Source organism: Periophthalmus magnuspinnatus, chromosome 24, assembly GCF_009829125.3.
Source record: "Periophthalmus magnuspinnatus isolate fPerMag1 chromosome 24, fPerMag1.2.pri, whole genome shotgun sequence".
In the NCBI taxonomy this organism is placed as follows: domain Eukaryota; kingdom Metazoa; phylum Chordata; class Actinopteri; order Gobiiformes; family Gobiidae; genus Periophthalmus; species Periophthalmus magnuspinnatus.
The window spans coordinates 17,320,143-17,342,848 of record NC_047149.1 but is presented as its reverse complement, the minus strand read 5'-3'; the positions used below and the strand labels follow the sequence as shown (position 1 = coordinate 17,342,848).

Sequence of the window (22,706 nt, the reverse complement as noted above, 5' to 3'; positions counted from 1 at the left end):
TATAAATATGATAATATATATAAACATAACATTTAACACCATATCAGTGAAGAAAGATATTTCTTTCTGTTTATTATGCCAATAAACAACATGTAGATATACCTTAATAGATTGCACTTTTAGTAAATGAGAAAAAGACATGCCAAGTCTAGACAAGTTCTTGCTTTTGAGGACATTTAATAGTAACATTTAAGTCTAAGTTAATGTCTTCTTACAGAGACTACTGTTGCCCATATTAATTCAGTCTTTTCTTAATGTCCATTTTGTGCAGATGTTTTTATGTTTTTATTCCCCTGCATCTGTATTTTTTTTATCCAGTGATATGTAGCAGTTTGCGGCAGATGTCTCCTCTGCGAGCCTCCTGATTGGCTCCTGGTGCCTAAAGGGCGAACTCAAGGCATCCGATTCGTCACAGTTGCCGAAAATGTCTCTGTGTATTTCTAAAGATGCTGCACTTGGCTTTGAGTTGAGGATCTGACACAGACCTTCAGCTTGTTTATGTAGAGTCTGGATGGCCTAAACAGAAAAAAATAGTTAAACAAATATTAATTGATTTTAGTAATACAGTTAAACTATTGTCATTTTTACCTTTATGACTTGATTAGCTTGTTTTGACAGTACAGGAGCCTCTGCTGACAGCATGTTCATAATACTCTCTAGAAATCACATATATAGATCAAATATATGGAACGAAGAAACACAATAATAAGAATGTTAATACACCCAATAAAACACTAAAAAACAGAAAGTAACTTTAAAATGTTAAAATGAGATTTTTTCTTATGTCACACACTAGCTTTACTAAGCCTTATTAATTTTTGGGCAATTTATTTTCCTTTGCCAGTCAGGAAGAACCACTTCTGTTTAAAATGGACATTTGAAACTTTCACCGGAGTTTGAACTTTTGAAAATGAACCACATTTCTTTTGGTATTGCACAAATATTTTTTTTTAGACTGGAATGTTTCTGTAAATATGCACATTTTATTTTGTATTTTCAGCTGAAACCTGAGCTGTACCTTGTTCTGGATCCTTAAACACATCTTGTGGTTGGATTGTGTTTTCATAAAGACACTGAAAGAAAAGTGACAATGTTTGGAAATTATTTTACTAAATTTGTTACGTTGTTTATAATTTAATTCACTTGCAAACAGTAAATTAATAAATTATATGGGTTGTTATAATGCTTTTAACATAAATACTACAACATTCAGTAAATCGATTTTCAGGTAAAAATTGTTACTAAGAACTTGAGATGACTTTTCCCCAAAATACCGTATGATTCTATGTAGAAACTCACCATTATTTTGCGTTCAGCCTTCAGAGCATGAACCACGTGGGGCAGGATCTTTCTGGGATAAGTGCGGCGTTTGCTACTGGTCTCTACAATCATATCATCCAACTGACTCTCCAGGTCAACCTCCTCTAAATACACCAACATAAGAAATTTAGAAACAACTGTAATACAATTATAATTATAAAACATGTACTAGTCATATAAAGCACAACTGAGCATCCAACAGAGAAAGCAGATCACCCTCATCATCAGGAGCATCATTCCAAGTTTGACCATTCACCAAAACATTCTCCTGAACTCCTGCTTCAAAGTTCTGCAACAACAATAAAAAAAAATGTCCATACTAGCAAAGTAAAAACCTTAACCATTGCAGGTTTATATGATAAAAACAATAATCATAAAATAAAAATAATAAATAGGGATGCACCGATATGATACTGTTACCCGGATATTAGCACCAATACTGAAAAAATTGCTGGATCAGATATCAGCTTCCAAATATCGGTTCAGCCGATATCGAGGTGGGACATATAAAGTGATGTAATAAGACAATTTACTGGTTGTAATCAGCCCAGAAATCTTTATTTGTGCAAAGATGTAAGTAAGTTGTGGTTACTTAAAAGATAAATAGCAGCTATATAACACATTTGGATCAGTTTGTCTTAGGGTTAGGCAAAAAATTGATTAAAGCGATTAATCGAATTTGAAGTTAATTTCAATTTGTTTGGAAGAAAATGTATTTTTATTTTCCCCACTTTCTTTCATCGGAAATTGCATTGAAAATGTAAGAATCAAAGTTTAGTACAGGGCCATGCAGTACTGACTGCTATGAAATCAGTGACATCACATTAAATTTTGGGGTGGATGTTTAATGCAATAGTTGGTTTTATCCCATTCATAAAAGATTTCTCCAATGGCCAGTGGGGGAAATATAATCACTGAATACAATCTTCTCAGTATTGACCGGTTTCTGGAGTTTGTAGCATTTTCAGTGGAAGGGAAGGGGGATGGGGGTCAACAATCGAATTTTTACAGACCAAAAAACGACTATTTTATTTTCAGACAGCCCTAGCTTGTTTAAAGGAGTTAAATGTGGTTTTCAGTCTCTGCACTGGTATCGGTTGATATCGGGTCTCGGCAGATTCTTAACGAGAGTCGTATCGAAACTGAAAAAGATGGATCGGTCCATCTCTAAAATAATTTGTAGCTCCAATCAGAACGTTTTCATTCGCGTTAAACTGCTTCTCTTTAAACAGTCAACCATTATGTTTGAAATGCATGTTTTTGCTTACTTTTAGTTACTTAGTATTATTTGTATTTTCTTCAGAACATTTGTGTGAAGTGAACCCACCGCCAGCAGTTCTCCCAGAAGTTCCCTCTTCGTGTCCGCTGCTAACTCCGTCTGTCCGTCTAAAACTGTTTTTAAAAGTTCTTTGTACCGGTCTATCTGCTCTTGCACCTGTTTCTTGGACTGCACCTGAACCCTGTATTCAGTATTTGGATCTTCAGAGGAGATTTTGTCAGTTTGTGTAGCCTCCATCTTTACCGCCAAATTTTAAGGCAAACCGGAAGTGTAATTGTGTCTTCCTGGTCCGTCGGCTTTATTGGTTAAATGTGAATCGCAAACGTTCCACATGCCTGTAAATGCCCGTGTTTCAGCTTTGCGACAGTGACAGCAAATATACCACTAAGTCTCTTAAATTAAGAAAATTATTTCTCACTTCCGATGGAGAATGGCTTTGTAGACTGCCACTGTCACATATCCGCGCATGAGTTTGAACAGGTAAGTCCGTTCTTCTGTGCTAATTTGCAAATGCCAAATTACTGCATTATAACACTGATGATTGATGAAATTAAATTCGGTTAAGTCTTGCAAGACATAGCTACATGTCTTAGTAGTGTGTATGTAGTTACAGTAGTTTTTTTCTTACCCATTATATTTTTGTGTTGATGTTTTTGCAGGACCTGGATGATGTGATTAAAAGGACCACACAGGTTTTTGCTGATAAGATTTAAGTTGGTTAGCATATGGAATTATAATGAACATGTTTAAGATTTATGTGCTTGACTGATTTTAGGCTGGAGTTAGGATTCTTGTGGCAGTAACAGAAGGTCAAGAAGAGTTTGACAGAGTTCTACAGCTCAAGAAGAGGTGTCTCTTTCTATCAATTATTTACTTATTCTGATTCTAAAATGTACATTTAGAGACATTTTATACTAGGACTACTACAACTACAAGAACTAATACCACTACTCACTTGTTAATAAAGGTCAAGCAATACTTACTGTTTGACCATATTTTAGTACAAAGTGCATAATTACTTGGGGTTGTATATATTTTTTGTGCCTCTGTGCGTTCTTCTACTTTGTGTTTGTGTTCCACAGTTATGGTGCTCTAATAGCTCCCTGTTTCGGGGTCCATCCTCTTCAGAGCAATGGGGGTCCAGACAAACGCAGCGTGAAGCCTCAGGTAAAACTACAAAAACTGTCAGTCATAGGCAGAGATTCAACAAATCTGAGAGCAGTGAATGAGGTGTGTATTTATCCTGTATCTTTATAATGGCTCAAAGCTATGGCGTTTGTTGGACAGAGGTCAGGTAAATGTAACTCAAATATGGTGTTTGTTTGAATTTGTCATCCTACCCTTTTCAATCTGGGTGGCAGATTCAGGTGTGACCTTTCCTCCAATCTACAAACTACGCTCTTAAAATTTGCCTAAAAGTATTATGCAGTCATCTCTTGCTGTAAAACTGGAATATAAAACTTTTAATTGATAGTTTCTCTATAAGTCTCGATAAGTATATCAAAATGAACAAAAATTAACTAACATATTCACTTAAGAAAAAAACATATATTTTTTATATAACAGTAGATATTATAATTTTTTTTATCTCTCCAGGACCTGGAAGCTGCCCTACCATATTTCTATCAGCACAGTGAAGAGCTGGTTGCTATTGGGGAGGTATTATTATTACTTTTTTTTTTCCTGTAACTTCAGCACATTACCTTAAGCACATGTAGCAATGTACTGATTTTTCCATCATTAATTCACACTTTTACCAATATTCTCAAACCCAAACAAATTATTAAAATCTTAAATAACATTGCATGTTAAAGTACAGATGAAGAGTGTTTTGAATTTTCAGATAGCTTAGGTAAAATCACAGTTTCCCACAGCATTGAACCTAACCCTCTTTAATCTCTGCTGTCTCTGGTGTCAGGCCTCTTCGACTTTAGTGTTGCTGTGGAGTCTGTCAGAGGAATGTGGCTTAGGGCAGATTTTACTCTTCACACATTAAATCAACAGCACCACTCTGTCCGCCTCACTGTTTTTATAGATTTAGCCTGTACGTCTAGGGTTTAAATCCTGGACTTTGTAGGAATTTTGTTTTAGTTTGCATGTTCTCTCTGTGTCTACACTTAGATCCTAACCAAAATCCTTGTGTTTTCAGATTGGTTTGGACTTCACTCCATGGTTTGCACCATCTGAACAGGAAAAGAATGATCAAATGAAGGTCTTTGTCCAGCAGCTAGAGGTCGCCAAAGAGCTCAATCTCCCTGTGTAAGTTCAATCAACAAGACAATACAAGGACTCAACAATACAACAGGACTCATAATATTGGTAATAATTATGCTCCATTACTAGTTTGCTTCTGCTTTATAACTTCACTTTGTCTCATGTCTCAAAAACTGAACTAAGATTATCTTTGAATCTGAAGATTATTGTAGACAAATCACATTCCAACTTGTGTTTTTTTTTTAACATTTCAATCATGTGTATGTTTTTTAAAAGAAGATTGAGCTGTGAATTAATGTTAATTAATAATAAATGAATAATTATTATTTGGTCTCAGGAATGTCCACTCTCGGTCAGCAGCTAAAGTTACCATTTCCACCATGAAAGAGCAAGGTGAGACAAACAATATTAACAATATTATAGTCATTTTATCAATTTATTTAATATCTTTCATCAGGTGTAACTGGTGCTTTGCTTCATAATTTTGCTGGGAAGCTGTCAGTGGCATTTGATGGAGTTAAAGCTGGATACTTCTTTTCTTTTCCTCCAGCAGTTTGCACAAACCCACAGGTACAGGTTGAATTGGGGTATTTAAAGTATTTTAAAAATGTAAATGATCTTTTCTTGGCAGAAAGTGAAGTTGATAAAGCAGATCCCACTGGAGCACATCTGTCTGGAAACGGACTCCCCAGCTTTAGGCCTCAACAAACATGTATGTAATATGATGGTACTGTGTCAGATAGCAATGGACAATGCCTGGTAGGGTAGTTCAAATGGATTTCAGTGAGGGTACAATTAATAAGTATAGTAATACAGAATGCACAAAGGTATAAAGGTGTTTGTAAAAACATGCAAATGGCAGGTATGTATTAGCTTGTTTTTATAAAACTTATATGTATTTTTTTTACTTTGTTCCAATAATGAAGTCTACACAACCTAAAAATAGCGCTGTAGCAATTCAAATAGTTTATTTAATACAAAAGCAGCACTGAAAGTCATATTTATTGGGAGGATTAGTGTGTCTTAAATTTGTTATTGGAAAACAGTATTGTTATATGCTAAAAATAATGTTCATAAATGTTGTGTCCTACAGGAAAGAAATGAACCGTGCAACATCAGCCTGGTTTGTCAGTACATCGCCCAGATTAAAGGACTGTCCACAGAAGCTGTTCAGTTTGTAACAAGTCAAAATGCTCAGAGACTTTTTACAAAGATCAACCAGCTCTGATACAGCTAGATAATCCCTGGGGGATGGAGTGTGGTGAACACATTAAAGCAGAACTCAGCATCTTATTTTTATATTTATATATGAATATGTGAAGCCAAGTGAGGGCATAGAAATACTTGTCAATGGGAAATGAGACAAGAACAGCAAAGAAACAAAAAATGAACAATTCTAGGTTTTTGTATACTGTAGGTTTTGATAAAATATGTTTGTAAAACTTCTTTTTTGAGGTAATCAGACATCTACACCAGGTGGAAATGATCTGGAAAAAAAAAAACTTTTGGTGAGTGTATTTGACAGGAATGCATTTCTTTTGTATTTTTTAAGCTACTGTACCATATAACGCACTTGACCAACCCTTTATACGTCCCTGTGTGTGTTTCCAATGAGTTAATTTGCACATTTGATTGTATTACAGCTACTCCAAATACATACCTTTGAAACCTTTAGCTAAATTTGGTAGCACATTAGTTTCTCTCCAGTAAAGTAATTGAGGCACACAATCAACTTAATTACAGAAGTCCTACATACTGACTGAAGTATATTTTGACTCCAACCCCTGTAATAGTAGTCTAGTATAATTTTACTCTGAAATAGTTTTTCCTATCACTCATATTTACATAAGTATTAAGTACTCCTTACAACTGTCCTCATAGTGCCGTCTTTGGGCCAGTTGAGCAGGTGCAAGGCGGTCGAGGCGGGAGGTCCTGGTTTGGTTCTGGCCCCTCAGAGCCTGGTCCAGACTGGAGCTGGTCTTCAGGTGTTTTCTGAAGTGCTTTCTTTGGGCTCTGTCCCAGGACTGACGTGGGCCGCCCTCCACCTGGCACCACGTCTCTCTCTGCATATTTAACTCCAGTAACGCCTGTTCATCTTGGTTGGGCATCTTGGTTCAATGAAGTGAATAGGAGTTCACAAAATATGATATATATACAGGGTTTGTTGTTGTGGTGGTATTCTCAATGGCAGTTTGTGATGTACAGGTTTCCACAGTGATGAGAAACTGAAGATGGTTAGAGATGGTTAAGGTTACAGAGATGACTCACTATGGATGGAACCGATGAATGGATTGTCTTAAAAATAATGACTGAAAAAAGAGAGAATTAATAAATTGAGTTTCACACATTTGAACATCTTAGAAAGTACTTAAATGATTAGTCACTGAATTTGTTCAAAATATTTTTTGTGGTAGTGTTAAAATGTAAAACCAAGTTGTTTTATTACCACAAAAACAGCAAAATAAACGAATAAATGAAACTGAACTGAAATCTATTGCAGAATTTGAACTAGCTGCATATAGTTTAGTGAAGGTCATTGTCTCAAAAACAGCAATTTTCTCTACCTTTATACATTACTGGCAAAATGTTATGCTTAACTTGTTGCTCTGCGTAGACTACTTTTGTATGGACATTTGACCAACTTTTTTCAGAACTATAAGCAAAATGTATACTGCCCTCCTGGATGTGGAATAATATTTTTGTCTGGATAGTTTGTGAAAGCTGAGACAGAGTGGGACCTCCCTCCTGTTGTTTGGAGGTTACAGGAAATCTAATCTTCCTGAGAAACACGTCATGCTCAAATAGCTACAGTGGTACATGTCCCTTACAGTAAATGGTTCTGACCAATATAGACATCATACGTAATGCCAAAATGTTTACCCCTCCCTTAAAATACCCAATATTATTGTTTGAGTTTTTACAGGTTCTTATATAAGGCAGACTAACCACTGCCATAACAACACAGCGATGACATGCATGTACACTCCACTCAGAGGGCTCCAGACTCCAAACCCACAATCTCTTTACTGACAACCAGGAGATAGGCTAATCACTTTGCCACAGTAACAGCAGCGAGGATAGGAACACTGCTCTCCATTGTTAACAATAGAGTAACTGGCCCAGGACCAAGGGTGTGGTTCTGCTGCCTTATATTTGAATAGGAACCAACGTTTTTAGTTATAGCCTATGGGGATAGAGACAAGAGTGAATGGAGCTGTGAATGATTAGGTTAGTGTGGGTCAAACCAGGATTAAAGAATTAGACTAACATATGGGTGTAGCTAATAAGTCTAACTGTGGAAGAAGAGGTGGGAATGACCAGAACTGTAGAACTGTCTCTGTGCTGTAAATTATATTCATAATCTACAGCATAGAGAATTCAATTATATACATGTAGAATTTTCACTTTCACAAAATTCTAGCACTTACGTGGACTGCATGAGGTACAGCCAGCTAAACAGCAGTCACAGCAGTTAACACTTGGGGCAATGGATAGACAACCTTCCACTCTCTCATTTATTTCACAATGTTTTCCAATCTATTAGCCAATGCATTTAGAGGGAGAGAAAGCCAAAGTAAACACTGATTAAGTAGGCTCAGCTAACACCAGAACATGCAGACTCCACCCAGAGAGGCTGAGTTGTTGACAACCCCACCTTGTGAAATGTCCCCTTCAGATAGACCAACTTCAGATAGACCAACTTTAGACGAACTTTTACAAGTCACAATGCATATAATTAAATTACTTACTTAAATAGTTTATTTGCCTTCTCAAGTATCACTAGGGCTGCTTTCTTAACCATGGTGATCTTAACACTAAAACTGGGTCTAAAACAATAGCTAAAATGGGTCTAAACCTGAACAAAATGTTGCCTAAACTGGGCTTAAAGAATGTCTTGAATAGGCTACCTGACTAAAACATAGGTCTTAATTTTATCTAAAACCAATTAACTCTAAAAACTGTTGTGGCATTCTCTAGAGACACATCACAACCACCTTATAGTAATAGTAAAGTTTCTATTTCTATTGCAAGATATGTCTAGCAGTCTTGGACCATTTTGACACACTAAACTGGTTTTCTTGTACTATTGTTCCCATGTATAAATACGCTGTATGTATGCTCATTTGTCAGCTGAGGGTGAAAGGACACTCTGTACAATTGATTCAATAAACCAGACTTTTTGATTCGAGACAACTTCTTTGTTTATTATATATTTTAAAGGTTTTATTATTAGAAAAGTTCACAACAGGACCCTGGGTACCACCAGTCCAAATTCCTCCTTTTAAGAAACACTAAAGCATTCTAAAGCAATAAACTTAATCATGATTGCTCTGACATGACTCAAAGCACCACACAGGTTTGTGAACTGGTCTGGAGATAGGCTCTAGATTAGCCTCATGTTTGACAAAAAAAAAAAAAGAACCAGAACTAGAAGAGGACCAAACCTAGATAGAAGATAGCAGATAGTAGACCTACAACTATCTTTCTACTGTTTATTTAGGTTTCATTTGTCTATATAAAAGTCCTTTTTTTAATGCTTTTAATTTATTTTTCTTTTTTCCTTTTCTTTTTTTAATTACAAATATATAAACAATGAACAAGGGCAAGAGGCTTAAGCATTACATTACATTACAGTCATAAGGCATGTGCAAAAATATTAAACAAATGCAAAAAAAATAAAAATAAAAATAAATAATAATAATAGTGTAGTAGTAGATTTTAAATTTCAAATTCTGTGCAAAGTGCTTTTGTTTTCAGGGCTTTTGGGTTTGAACAATAGTTTAAAAAATATATAAGAGGACAATGAATATGATATTTTGAAAGGATAAGGATTAGATTATTTTTTTTGTCTGTATAAAGTCCTCCAGCCCTCCATCATCACCATCATCATCATCATATGAGTTGGAGGTGTTGCATCATCACGTCTTGCTGTCAGTTTCCACATGGAGCCTACGCTGGTGTCGCGCTCGTGAGCCTTTGCCGCGCTGTGATTGGTTGAGGCGCATCGGAAGGCTCGGGTCTGCGCTAATACAAAGATACGAACTAAAAGCACCGACTAGACTGAACTAACGCTCAAAGACATGGACACATACGGAAGTGACATCAGGGCGTGTTAATATCCGCTATACAGTCCCGGGATCACTTAGTTTATGAATATGTATCGTATAAACCTGATATTACTCATTAGGAATAGCTTAAATGAATGAGGAAGCGCGTTTTTTGCCACCGGTTCGCTTCGTGTACTTGAAGCGACAGCAGTAACATCATGGTCGCTGGTGAGCTTGTCCAGGAGCATGTGCGAGCGGATAGCGGCGCAGCACCTGACCATCGCAGCCCATCCATGATCTCCATCACCCGGAAGAGCCCCGAATCCGAGCCGGGGAGAGACGAAGTGGCCGCGGGTTCGGAGCAGCACCAGACAACGGCCCCTGGAGATCAGCCCGGAGATACGGAGACAGAGGCGGATGAATGCGACGCGATGCTGCCCAACGGAGCTGGGTGAGACACATGGGACTACCTCCATTTTGTTTGTTGTAGGTAAAATATTCGGTGACGATTTTATGAACAATTTGAAGCACTTTGGTGGAAATTCATCTCGCTTTTCGTTGCGGGACAGTAGGATGGCACCACTTTGCAAACATGATCTGCTAGCTTCACCGTTCATAAACACATAATTGCTAGCCTTTATTTTTCATTATAGATCTATTAGGAATTGGAGTTATGTTATTGTGGGTAATAAAGCCAAAATTGGAGATGGAGAAGTAGACAGGAGTAAGGACACAGCCAGTAGGTTGTGCTATAGTTGCCAAAATACGCATGGATCCTTAGACGTAGCCCATTAATTAGGCTACAACTTAATAAGAAACAATATTAAGGGGCTATTACACTAGGTCTATGTCAACAGTGACCTACGCAACAACATAATAGGAATCAATGGATGGTTTAATCTTTAATCTGTGATATAGTCTATTGCTTCTGCCTCCTACTACTTCTATTGAATGAAAAATGATGTACAGAGCAGCTTTTACTAAATATTTGTGCATGTGTAGACAAGATTTGTATTTTATGAATCATCTAAGGAAGCACAAGGTAACATACTTAATAGTAAAGTCACATCAAGAAATGTATGTATGAAATCAGCCATATGTATTTATGTAAAAAAAAAAAAAAAAAGTCATTTTGGTTTTATTATGATCAAAAAAGGAAATCAAAAGTCTCTGGAAACCTTCATTTTGTAAGCATTCATTATGCAACATTTACTTTCATGAGCTTTTAACCATTTTATAACAGTGTTTGTTCATCATTAGTTTACTCAAAGTTGTATTTGATTGATTCATGTATGTTGGAGTAAGACTGTATTGTCCTATAATCTGAAACTTGAGTGCTCAAAAAAATTCTGTTTTCACCTACCCCCTATCTCCACCCACTGCTTTGTAGTTACTTCAAAATATAATATACAAAAATAATACAATAATACTACAGACTCCAGGTGCTACATACAGGGTTAAAAAAAATGTCACACATGTTTAAAAAAAAAAACATATGAAAAATCAATGGACCTGTTTTTAACCGGTGTTTAAGATCAATATAGCGGTCCAACAAAATGTTATTTAAGTTTGTTATAGTTTAATGCAAAATATTCCCCAAAAAGTATATTATGGCTTCTAACCCTAGCCTACAACCCAGTATATCTTCCTAACAATATTCTCCAACATTTCTTTTAACAGCTCGAAATCACCTGACAAAAGACCAGAAGACCAGGAGGAGTCCGGAACTATAGAGACAAAACTTTATCTGCGAAGATTTGCTGTTTTGACTGTGTTCAGCCTTTACTCTCTAGTCAACGCTTTCCAATGGATTCAATACAGCATCATCACAAACGTCTTCACTCATTTCTATGGGGTGCAGAATTCTAAAATTGACTGGCTGTCTATTATTTATATGGTGGCCTATGTGCCGCTAATTTTCCCTGCTACATGGCTGTTGGACCGCAGAGGGCTCAGGCTAACAGCGCTGCTTGGATCCGGGATAAACTGTGCAGGAGCATGGCTAAAGTGTGCTAGCGTTAGCCCGGATCTGTTCTGGTTGACATTCACAGCACAATCAATATGTTCAGTAGCACAGGTATTTATTCTGGGGCTACCATCAAGAATCGCCTCCGTTTGGTTTGGACCCAGCGAGGTATCAACAGCGTGTGCTACAGCTGTGTTAGGAAACCAGGTAAGAAAAAGTGGGCACTTTAATTTAACATATTTTACATTTTTGAGTCCCTCAACACCTTTAAAAAATTAACATCATAATATATATCTTCCTCTATGTAACTTCCTCATTAAGTGTAACTTGTAGTGCCATGTACTTCAGTGTAACATACTGGCTAAATAACTTAAATAACATGAAACCTCAAACCCCAAACAATTTCATTGCAGATTACAGCTTGTTATATAGTGCATAACATTTTGAGTTAAGAGGTAGGTACCACATGCAAGTGTAGTGTTTTGTCCTCCACTAAATCTAGTGAGATTTGTCACAAGCCAGTCCAAGCCTGCATATGCAGGCATTTTGGAGAGGGACTTGTTGGTTGGTAGGGTATACTAGGCTTTTTTAACGGGGTAGCATCTCCTACACTCTAAGAGGTCACATTTGTTCTGGGTTGGTTCTGGTTTAGGCCCTGTTTAGTCCTGATGTAAACTTGGGGTGCATTCACACTTGCACAATCATAAACCCAAAGTAAACTGGGACTAAACCCAAAACTAGAGCAGGACCAAACCAACTCAACATTAGGATTCAAACTGAGTCCAAACCAAGGCAAGTGTGAATGCATCCCGAGTTTGGTCTTGGTTTAGTCAAGGTTTAGTTTCAAACAGGTGGTTTTGATATGGTGACTGTGCAAGTCTGTAAGTAGGCTAATTTATCAAAGAAGTAATCCAAGGAAGAAACAGTGCTGAACAAGTGTTATATAATTACATATCTGTAAATAAATTGTTCTTCCAATAAAAAGACATCAAGAAGAGTGTACAGTAATATGTGTTGGATGGCTATGGATCCGCAGTTGAGAGTCATAGTATTAAACCTGATTGTTCAGATGTTGCTTATAAAAGTATGTTGTATTTTTATCTCTCTTCAGTTGGGGACAGCCATTGGTTTCCTGTTACCTCCAGTCCTGGTCCCAAACACTCCTGACAGCCAAGAGCTCACCACACACAACATCCAAACCATGTTCTATGGCACCGCTGCAGTCTCCACGGGACTGTTTCTGCTCGCACTGATAGGTACATTTATATATTTATATATTTACAGTACTTATTCTTCACAAGGGGCTCGAGGCACCAAAAATGGTCAGACCTTACTTCAAGAGTTTAACATAATCTTAAAAAAAAATAAAAAAATAACAACAAACAGTTATGGAAATGACATTTGGATCTCATCTACTTCAATGGGTTTAATTAATAGTTAGGGTCTTGCCAAAAGTTGAATCGCACTCGCATAACTGTAAACCTCCCAAGTTATTCGCCTTTTGGGTAACTTTAGTTTTTTTAGTTTCTTATTTTAGAGAGTATAAACAGCGAACCAGTCCTCTTAGCTGAACATTTTCTCAAGGCCCCTCTGTAGGTATCTCCTCTCATTTAAAACAGTGATATGCGGATGCCAGAGGACTTACCCAGACAGTCTGGTCTCTCTCTTTCAGGTCGGGTCTGGCTTGATAGGTTGATGGTAATTCCTTAGGATCATTTCTTTACTTACCATGCCTTCGAGTTCTCCTGATTTAGAGACTCTAGTCTCTAAGTGAGATGAGCACACTAGAAGTACCGGTACTCTAAATCTAAGCTCATTAACTATCATACTAAGAGGCAGGACAGAGTATACAAAGACCTCTATATATTTATAGATTTATTGTTTTCAGAGAAAGAAAGTTTACAGTTTTGCAGACAGTTTAGAAAACAATCTCTAGAAAATTGCAATGAGTTTCTCTGCAACTCTACACTAATCTAAGAAGGTTAAATTATTGGGTTTTCTCTAAGGCCATCAAAGAACCATGAGGGCCCCAATCACCTCTCTTTTTGTATATCTTTGTGTATTGTAAGGTAATCTGCAGTTTGGACTTGAACCTGTTTCTCAGTTCCTCCATACAGTTAGTAAAAAAAAAAACGATTCTATTTGATCTTTCTATTTGATCTTTCTGTCTTTAGTGATTAAGGACCGGCCTCTGAAGCCTCCGAGCCAGGCACGGGCTGTTTTGTCTGACTCTCTTCCTGAAGACTACTCCTACAGACAGTCCATCTGCAACCTTTTCAGGAACAAGGCCTTCTTGTTGCTGCTTATCAGCTACGGTATAAACATTGTTTGAATGTCTTTTACTCCTTTGAAGTATGTTAAGGTGAAATGTGAACAAGTGGACAGATTGTTTCTAATAGACAAAACACATTAGGATCCCATTTTTGTATGTCAAACATCATAAAATTATTAACTTTAAAGTAGGTCCAGAAAGACTATTTTGACCATTTTTCATGTTAAAATTGACGCACAGTAAATGTTAATTCCCTCTGTAAACAGGGGCTTTGAAGCACTATGTTGTGCATTTGGTACTGACTCTGCAAAACTAATAACACTGCAGTGAATCTAAAGTGTTCTGCCCCCTGTATCTGAAGGAGCCTAAAGAGGTTTTTTTTGTTCTGAAAGATAGACACTGAAGGTTTGCTGTCAGAGCCACATGATGTGTCGCTGTCAATTAGTGAAATAACAACAGCCAATTTATATTAGCATTAAGACCAAAGGTCCTTTTAAGTGTTTGCAAACTGGTTCAGCTCAGCTAACGTTTTGGCAACAAAGGCTCAACTGACTGAAGTAAACCGAAACAGTTCTGGTATTGTTCTAGTGCAGTTAGTGCAGAACTACATACAGGGACCATTTCATGTACTATGTGACTACAGTCGTATAATTAATATATTCATTTCAATCAATGTTATTGTTTTAAATTTAAAGTACCGGTACTTTTTCTTATTTTCTTTCAGGTATAATGACAGGTTCTTTCTACTCTGTTTCCACTCTTCTGAACCAGATGATTATAGACTGCTACGAGGTAGGAAGCGCTCATAATATTTACAAATTACATTTTAGATCATAAAAGCAAAGTTACCCTATAGTAAAGAACAGTTTGGACACAATGAATGAATGTTAAACAATTCCCTAAGCTTGTAGCTACTACCTTCAAAACATTTCTCACATTACATCTTACTACTGTAATACTCAGAGTAAACCAACAGTAAATGTGATGAATGGAGACTGTTATCTGAGATTATTGTTTTAACTTAATTAGTTTAGTTCATGCATGCCTTATCTCTCCACGGCTCTGTCCCTCTGTCTGCATGTTCATAGAGATGCCACCTCTGAGAAAACAGGAATACTAATCATTTACCATACATAATTACATAATTAACCTGTAGTACAAATATATAAATACAAAAAAAGAACATTTGTCATCGTTGGTGACGACCACTCTGCAAAGCCACAGTTGGTGCATAAATCATAGCATAGATTGCTTCGTTTTGGTAATGTGAGTTTTAAAAGTTCAAGAAGTTCATAAAATACTAAAGTTAATTTCTAGTCATGTCATGTGCTTATTGTTCCTCATTCCTAAAATCTGAAACTAGCACATGTGATTGTTAATCCACTTTGTATTTTGAGGTTTTAGAATATAGAAAATGACATAATCCCATACCCATAATCTACAAATTTGTAGACAGGAAGATAAAAACTGCAACAGTGCAGTAATAATATAACATTGTCCATTTAAGGTTGCCAAATCTACAGTTTATAGTCAAGATAAATTAATGACTAACCACTATCCTATGGCATTAAAAAGCATAATATGTTGTCAGTATTAACTGTTGCTTTTTTCACTTACCTTCTTCCTTCTTCTTTCCTTCTTTAGGGCCAGGAGTTGAATGCTGGTCGTATTGGTTTGACTCTAGTCGTCGCTGGGATGGTGGGCTCTATTCTCTGTGGACTATGGCTTGATCACACCAAGACATACAAGTACGGCACATTCACATTTCACATTATAGATATTATAGAGACCAGTTATGTAACCAATATAAAGTTACTGACTATATTATATCTATCTCTTCAGAATGACCACTCTGATTGTGTATTTCCTCTCCTTCATCGGGATGCTGGTCTTTACGTTCACATTGGACCTGAACAACATCTACCTGGTGTTCGTCACAGCAGGAGTCCTCGGGTTTGTGACTCTCAGCAATAACACATTTTAGTCTTTTTTTTTTGTTGAGGAATTGGAGGTAGTAAAAGCATCAGGAATAAGTAATAATAATGTAATACATGTATCACAAAATGGCCATGCTTCTTGAAGATCATAGTTAGTTCATAGTTGTGTGTTTTTAGTCACACATCTAAAACCACCATCAGTTACAAACAAACTGTTGACACTGGCAGGGCTATGACTACTACACACTGTAATAGGGTTGTATTTTATGGTCACATCTATTGCAGTAAACCTCTGATTAGAGCAGCTATTGCATAGGTCTCATCTAGGCTATTCTTCAGATTTGTACATACTGTAACTTCACACAGTATCTGGGGAAAAATAAAGGAGCTTATAATCAAATGTGAAGAGGCAACTGTATTTTGTCAGTAGCAGTGGCCATTACTTCCGATCAATATTTGGTTTGTCCTTGAGTGTTTGTTGTGAGAGAGGAGGAGGTCACATGATGTCACACTCATGAATTATTGGCTGAGTGGACAGAGGAGAAACGGACAGGACAAAGGCAGAGCATCTGATTAAATGTGTGTCTGCTTGAGCTTAATTTAGTGAACAGCTCTGTGCAGAGACAGGGAGCTGATTTTCAAAGAAGTGGGTGTATCTTCTTCAGTGGAATAACAATGAAGGGTGTAGATTTATGTAATGTTTTAATGTTGGTTATTGTAGATTAACAGCCATTTTATTTTTTTGTCTATCTGTGGGTTTCAGAATGATGAAAATCTAGTGCCGTTGCCATAGTAATTAACAATTCAGAACTAAATATTTTATGTTTTGAATGGGCTAAAGTAAAAAGTAGGCTGAAACAAATGTGAGGATAAAGTGAGAGTTGTATTAAGGTAATTCGTTAACTGAGCCTGTAAACCAGGGGTCGGCAACTTCGCTTGGCTTCGGGCCAATTTTTTTCAGCGCCCACAGGTGGCGGGCCAGATGGTAAAGGTATTGGCTTACATATATTTATAAATACATAAATATGAATTACATGCATTTTAACTCACCTAAAACAGCCAATTAAAAAATCCTCGGGCAAAAGCTTTTGCTCCTTTTATTATGGTTTTGGTAAGAATTATGCCTTTGTTGAACATGGTAATATGGATACTAAAGGCGCACAGTATCAGGTAGAGCTATGAAAAACTTTTCACTTTAAGGTTTTACCTCATTTATTCAGGTCTTTGTCTCATGATATTAATTGAAACTAATACTTTTGTGGTTAAAATGTGCGGATTTAAACAAGGATAAAATCTTTCTAAGACGGTTACTTGAACCAGGAAGCTGCGTAATTATTGCTTATCGTCAAATCTCTCCATCAAAATTCTTTTCTCACGCTGTCTTCTTGTGACCATCACTGCGATTTAGCTCTGCTTCGAAGGTTAAACTACGACAGGCTTTTAGTCGTGCGTAATACCGCACTAACGGCTTCCTTACTCCGCATTTGGTGCCGTAATGACCTGCACCTTTACGCACGACTGTGGGAGAGCTGTAGGACTTGGATGATGCCAAGTGCAGCAAGGATCGTGATAAAATCACAACGTAAATGAAAAATGTTTAAAATTGACATGGCTAAGTGGATTTATGTTGTGTCAAACATGAGCAAAGGTCGGGAACAATAAAACCTGACATGCGGACAAAAAGCAAGTCCCCACCCCGGTTAAAAGAAATCTTCAAACTGAGTATTTTGACAGTTTTGTGATTAAGTGATTTATTTTAATAAAATGGGGAATTTTGAATAACTAACCACAGAAGTGCAAGAAGGCTATAGTGTAACTGGTGCACATTCCTTGAGCTGCGCGCAGTCTGCACACTTGCCTCATCAGATGTCCAAAAACAGTTAGCCACGATTTTGACTGGTGAAGGTGTATGTACACACCAGTTCATTGTTTGCTTTTAATGTTGTGTTACATGCACATCATGGGCAGTGGAATGCCCATAGCAGTGCCCACATAACTTGGTATTTGTCGTAACGGTGGGTGTAGCGGACCAAAGGATGCAGACTCGGGGAATATTTACGGTATTTATTAAAGAAATGACAAATGATGCAGTTCGAGGGTTGATCCGGCGGTGAGCAGGAGGTGAGGCACGGACCAGGATCCAGGAGTGGAACGTGGAGCGCAGCGGAGATGACGATGCGGGCAGCACCAGGGCAGGACGCAGAGTGCTAACCAGGGCCCGGGGTCGCGGAATGCAGAGATAAAACAGACAGTACCAGGGCTGGGAAGCAGGGTGGAAGCAGGGTCGGAGCTGAGCCGGGAGCGCTGGAGCTGAGACGGTCCAGCAAGCTGGGTGGAGACGCACATACGATCCGGCACCGAACGGGATGAGGCTGAAACGAAGATGAACCGGCACTGAACAGGGTGTAGAAACGCAGATGATCTCGCCCTGAGTGTCTGGTCCTGCCTCCTCTTATACACAGCAGGTGGTGGTGATCGCGCTGATGAGCTGCAGGTGCGCGCAGGAGGAGCCAGGAGCTCAGCCCAGCTCGGCAGGTGAGGGAGGGAACGAGCAGGACAGGAGGAAAAACGTGGAGCAGACGGAGCGGATCATGACAGTATTAAAGAATCAATGCCGGAAGAAAGTCCAAAATCCTCTGGCGGGCCAAAATAAATTGGCAAAGGGCCAACATTTTCCCGCGGGCCGGACGTTGCCGACCACTGCTGTAAACTGTAACTCAGGTGGGGCCCTTTTACTACGTCAGCATTGATCCAAAAAGGAAAAGGAGCTAGTCCCTTGTTTATGTCAATACAAATGATGAAAGTAGTCAGTGATGTGTTTTGTTGTTAATTTAAACAACAGCCAATGATGCGAGGCAATGTGTGTTTATACCAAAATATAGTAGTAAGAAAAACATTGAAACAGTAGTGACAGGACTTTTAGCATGTTTGTGGGATCTGAATCTTTTGGATCTGTTCCCTTCAAAGAGTTTTTTTTTTTTTTACTTTTTTGTGCTTGCTAATATAATCCTTTTTTCTCATGTCATCTTTAGATTCTTCATGACTGGGTACCTACCTCTGGGTTTTGAGTTTGGTGTGGAGATCACATACCCAGAATCGGAGGGCACGTCATCTGGGCTGCTCAATGCTTTTGCACAGGTAAGATATAATCTGCGGAACGATGCAGTTAACTTAAAAAAAAAAATAATAATCATAAAAATAAAAGATAAAGGATTAATTTCAATGCACACATCCAACCACAAGGAGCCTCTACACTCTCCATTCATGTATGGAAATCAGAAAAATATGAAACAAAGAGAAACAGGAATGCGATAAAAAATTCTTATCATTTTACAATTGAAAGTTATTCATTTGTTTATAATTTAGAAGGGACAAGCAATAACAAAAGATGACTACACTGGGCATAATTGGACTTCTAATAGTACATGTCATCCTAATGCATCCCCTATTTTATGTTCACAGATTTTTGGGATCATCTTCACTCTGATTCAGGGCAGACTCACCACAGACTATGGGCCGTTGTACGGAAACCTCTTCCTCTGCGCGTGGATTTTCCTTGGCATCATTCTCACTGGTACAACTTTTAAAAGCTACAAATATCATATCCATTTATTGAGTGTGTTTACTTTTAATGTATTATCTTCTTTGTCCGTTTTCTTTTAGCATTAATCAAATCTGAATTGAAGCGACACAATGTAAACATGGGGTTGAAAAATAAAGATCGGGAACTGGTGAGTACTTTGAATATTTTTTAAGAGGTTAATAAAAGTCTGCATTTTTGTTGTATTTTTTGTTTTTTTTAAGCTTTTTATGGGTTTCCAATTATAAAGTAGACTATAGTCACCTCCTTGTTCTAAATTATATTATTCTAACCATGTACAAGTTACTATACTTAAAAAAGAACAGTATAAAGATTAAATACTGTAGCTCATGAGATAAGTTACATTTTTACTTCAAAAATATTTTAAATAACTCAACTCAACTAATAACTGAAACAAGGAGTACCTCTAACACCATAGTCTGAGGTAATCACTCTATCCCCTGTGAGTTACGCTTGATGAAAACAGTTAATTTGCTTTATGTCCTGGCATTCCTTGAAAGCCTCAGATTCACTCCGTTATAAACTGCCTTGACATTTACATCTCGTTCTGTTCTGTGCTGGAGCTGAGCCAAAAGCCGAAGCCATGAATGAACCTCACGGTCTCCCAGAAACCAGTGATTAGCTCTGATTAGCTTCAAGAGTCTGTTAGCGTCCGCCACAAAGTCACAGCACTGAATCAATAGCACTCTATTTAACCCACAGGCTGAGTCATAGAACAGGCCCTATTTTGTACTATTTATATAATTTGGACAGTGCAATTTAACAAATATAATGTATGTATTAGGCTATGAGCTGTTATTGTTGCAGCTTTTGTCTATATTTTAAGGTATTTTTTTGTATAGTTTGATTCAAATTATTGTTGAATAATCACTATAATATGATTAATGGTGTGTTTCTTTGTTGTCCTGTTGGATATTTCTATTACATATAAAATGTCTAGCTTAAAGGTGCTTCTCTGAAGGGCCCCACTTTCTGGTCTCCATGGGGGTATTGTTGCTTTGCCTGGAATGTTCCACAGCAAGGCATTACATTTATCTATGGTCAATTTATTGCATTACAGGTGTTTTTATTGTAGAAGAAAATATCTTGAAAAATATACATTCTTACTGTCATCAGGCTCACCTGTCTCTCACAGATCTGACCTGTAACTTGGCCTGGGGCATCACCTGCTTGTCTCCATGGAGATAGATAGGTTAATGTCATATTGTACAACATTTCAGGTAAAGCAATAACATCTCCTTGGAAACAAGTAGGTTGAGGCCTTTCCACCTAAAAAGTTACACAGTGCAGGTTTAATGTTTTCTGAAGCATGTTTTTTGTTAATTGTCTTTTTCTTGTTGTAGCTTCCAGTGGAATGCCCAGCTGAAGAAAAATCCAATGATTTGATGATTCCAGCTTCATTTAGTTTCTCCAGAGAAACTTCAATATAAAGTACAACAATATAAGAGGACTATGATGCAAGACTAAATCCAGAGAAGAATTGTACAAAATCGGATCTTTGGGAGCCCAGTTTCAATTTATAGCAACAAAAATGGAAAACTACACTGTAAAACAAGATTTAACCCAAAGAAATGCAAATAAGACCTATGGACATATAGCTATTTATTTGGACTATTTAATATTGTGCGAAACAATAGTCAATGGTGATGCTTGATTTTTCGAGTTGAAAGTCTGAAGTTATGGCTAACTGACAGAGCCAGTGTTTCCTGAGTTACTTGAATATCTTGCTAATATCTATGTATAATACTGTAAATACTGTTATCATTTAGCAGTTTTTTATTTGTAATGTAGCACTTCAGAGATTATTTTCGTAACATACTACTTTGATGGAAGCATTGGACAGATATGCAAAGAAGCAACTGAGGAAGTTTGTGCATGGACAAATGGACGTTGGAGAGACTTTTGTTTTGATTTTGCTATGGAGTCTTGGCACATATTTTGAATATTGGTTTGCCATGCACAAGTGTTCGAAAAACTGTGTCCAATTGGAAGACACGCCTAAAGCAAGCTGTGAACAATGCAACATGGGGCCATGTCTCAAGTTTGGACAAATAGTGTAATAGTTTAGCAATGAATGGATGTCAAGAGAATTGCAACACATATCATGTTCTGATAAGTGGTAGTTTGGCTCTAGATGCACTTTGCTGAAGGAACAACTATCAAACAATTATGTGATCGAATTAAATTATTCATACTATGTATAATACTGGAGGTACGTGCTCCTTGTACTGCCCCATCAACTTGAAACATGCACAAGTGCAATACCAGCTTTGCATTGTGGACTTGAACTGTCAAATTCAAAGGACAAATGCATCAATCTGGATAATAAACCAAGGCTCTAAGCAACAATTATTTTGTGGGGACCAATTTGCTTCCAACAAACAAGCGTGATAGTTTTTCATCAGTGTGTTACAACTGTTTTTATTGTTACAATGCAACCACTATAGACCAAACAATGTCAACATGTTATCGTGATGCAGAGCTTAAAAGTCACACACAACTTTTCCAAACTGCCACTGTTTGAGACCAGAAAACTAAAGACACATAGCACAATGAAGTGAATGTTACAACACTGTTAAATGTATTCATTCTCAGTGGAAGAATTGGTATGTCACTCTTTTTTATTTTATGAAAACTTGTTATTACATGATTTCTTTCTACAATCAACAAAATGTAATGTTTTAACATTTCTCAAATGCAATTATTTAAAATGTTACATTCATTATTCCAATATTTAATATTTATCTGCAATACTTTGTAACAATGAAAAAGAGTTCACTATGTGTCCATTTTAGCTTGTTTATTTATTAAATGTTTTTGACTGTTTCACTGCTGTAGTAACTTTTTATCTATTAATCTATTTCAATGCACATAGACTTATTGTATGTAAAGGCCTTGATTACTGTAAATGCATATAAAAAAAAAGAAATTGTCTGAGTTTTTCTCACTGTACATAAAAGGTCATATTTTACAGACACTGGAGATGAGACAGGTGAAGTGCCTTGCTGAAGGACACAACATTAGTATCAACTCACAAAACCTAGTTCCACGACATATTCTTAAATAAGT

General features: G+C 37.2%; 3 protein-coding genes across 3 annotated transcripts; 2 read left to right on the top strand and 1 right to left on the bottom strand.

Annotated features, from left to right (window-relative positions):
• Positions 1–75: 75 nt before the first annotated feature.
• nsl1 (NSL1 component of MIS12 kinetochore complex) lies at positions 76–2,881 on the bottom strand. The gene is made up of 6 exons (XM_033991082.2): positions 2,648–2,881; positions 1,537–1,609; positions 1,300–1,424; positions 1,019–1,073; positions 589–656; positions 76–516 (listed from the first exon to the last, which is right to left on the bottom strand). Exons 1-6 carry the CDS (start codon positions 2,834–2,836, stop codon positions 286–288), a joined length of 741 nt encoding a protein of 246 aa, XP_033846973.1. The 5' UTR covers positions 2,837–2,881; the 3' UTR covers positions 76–285.
• tatdn3 (TatD DNase domain containing 3) lies at positions 2,878–9,000 on the top strand. Its single transcript, XM_033991009.2, has 10 exons — positions 2,878–3,079; positions 3,259–3,291; positions 3,375–3,448; positions 3,682–3,766; positions 4,196–4,258; positions 4,749–4,858; positions 5,151–5,206; positions 5,271–5,383; positions 5,445–5,525; positions 5,907–9,000. The coding sequence occupies exons 1-10, from the start codon at positions 3,023–3,025 to the stop codon at positions 6,039–6,041; spliced, it is 807 nt and encodes a 268-aa protein (XP_033846900.1). The 5' UTR covers positions 2,878–3,022; the 3' UTR covers positions 6,042–9,000.
• Positions 9,001–9,800: 800 nt separating this feature from the next.
• Positions 9,801–22,554, top strand: flvcr1 (FLVCR heme transporter 1). The gene is made up of 11 exons (XM_033990921.2): positions 9,801–10,312; positions 11,542–12,034; positions 12,939–13,083; positions 14,002–14,142; positions 14,824–14,891; positions 15,744–15,847; positions 15,942–16,052; positions 19,069–19,174; positions 19,499–19,610; positions 19,700–19,767; positions 20,981–22,554. The coding sequence occupies exons 1-11, from the start codon at positions 10,080–10,082 to the stop codon at positions 21,065–21,067; spliced, it is 1,668 nt and encodes a 555-aa protein (XP_033846812.1). The 5' UTR covers positions 9,801–10,079; the 3' UTR covers positions 21,068–22,554.
• Positions 22,555–22,706: the final 152 nt, after the last annotated feature.

Coding starts and splice junctions, on each gene's coding strand:
- nsl1 (XM_033991082.2), bottom strand. CDS start 2,836: ATGGAGGCTACACAAACTGACAAAATCTCCTCTGAAGATCCAAATACT. Junction 657..1,018: donor GTTTAAGGATCCAGAACAAG/GTACAGCTCAGG, acceptor TGTGATTTCTAG/AGAGTATTATGAACATGCTG. Junction 517..588: donor AAGCTAATCAAGTCATAAAG/GTAAAAATGACA, acceptor TTTTCTGTTTAG/GCCATCCAGACTCTACATAA.
- tatdn3 (XM_033991009.2), top strand. CDS start 3,023: ATGGAGAATGGCTTTGTAGACTGCCACTGTCACATATCCGCGCATGAG. Junction 4,259..4,748: donor AGCTGGTTGCTATTGGGGAG/GTATTATTATTA, acceptor TTGTGTTTTCAG/ATTGGTTTGGACTTCACTCC. Junction 4,859..5,150: donor AAAGAGCTCAATCTCCCTGT/GTAAGTTCAATC, acceptor ATTTGGTCTCAG/GAATGTCCACTCTCGGTCAG.
- flvcr1 (XM_033990921.2), top strand. CDS start 10,080: ATGGTCGCTGGTGAGCTTGTCCAGGAGCATGTGCGAGCGGATAGCGGC. Junction 12,035..12,938: donor CAGCTGTGTTAGGAAACCAG/GTAAGAAAAAGT, acceptor ATCTCTCTTCAG/TTGGGGACAGCCATTGGTTT. Junction 19,768..20,980: donor AAAATAAAGATCGGGAACTG/GTGAGTACTTTG, acceptor TTCTTGTTGTAG/CTTCCAGTGGAATGCCCAGC.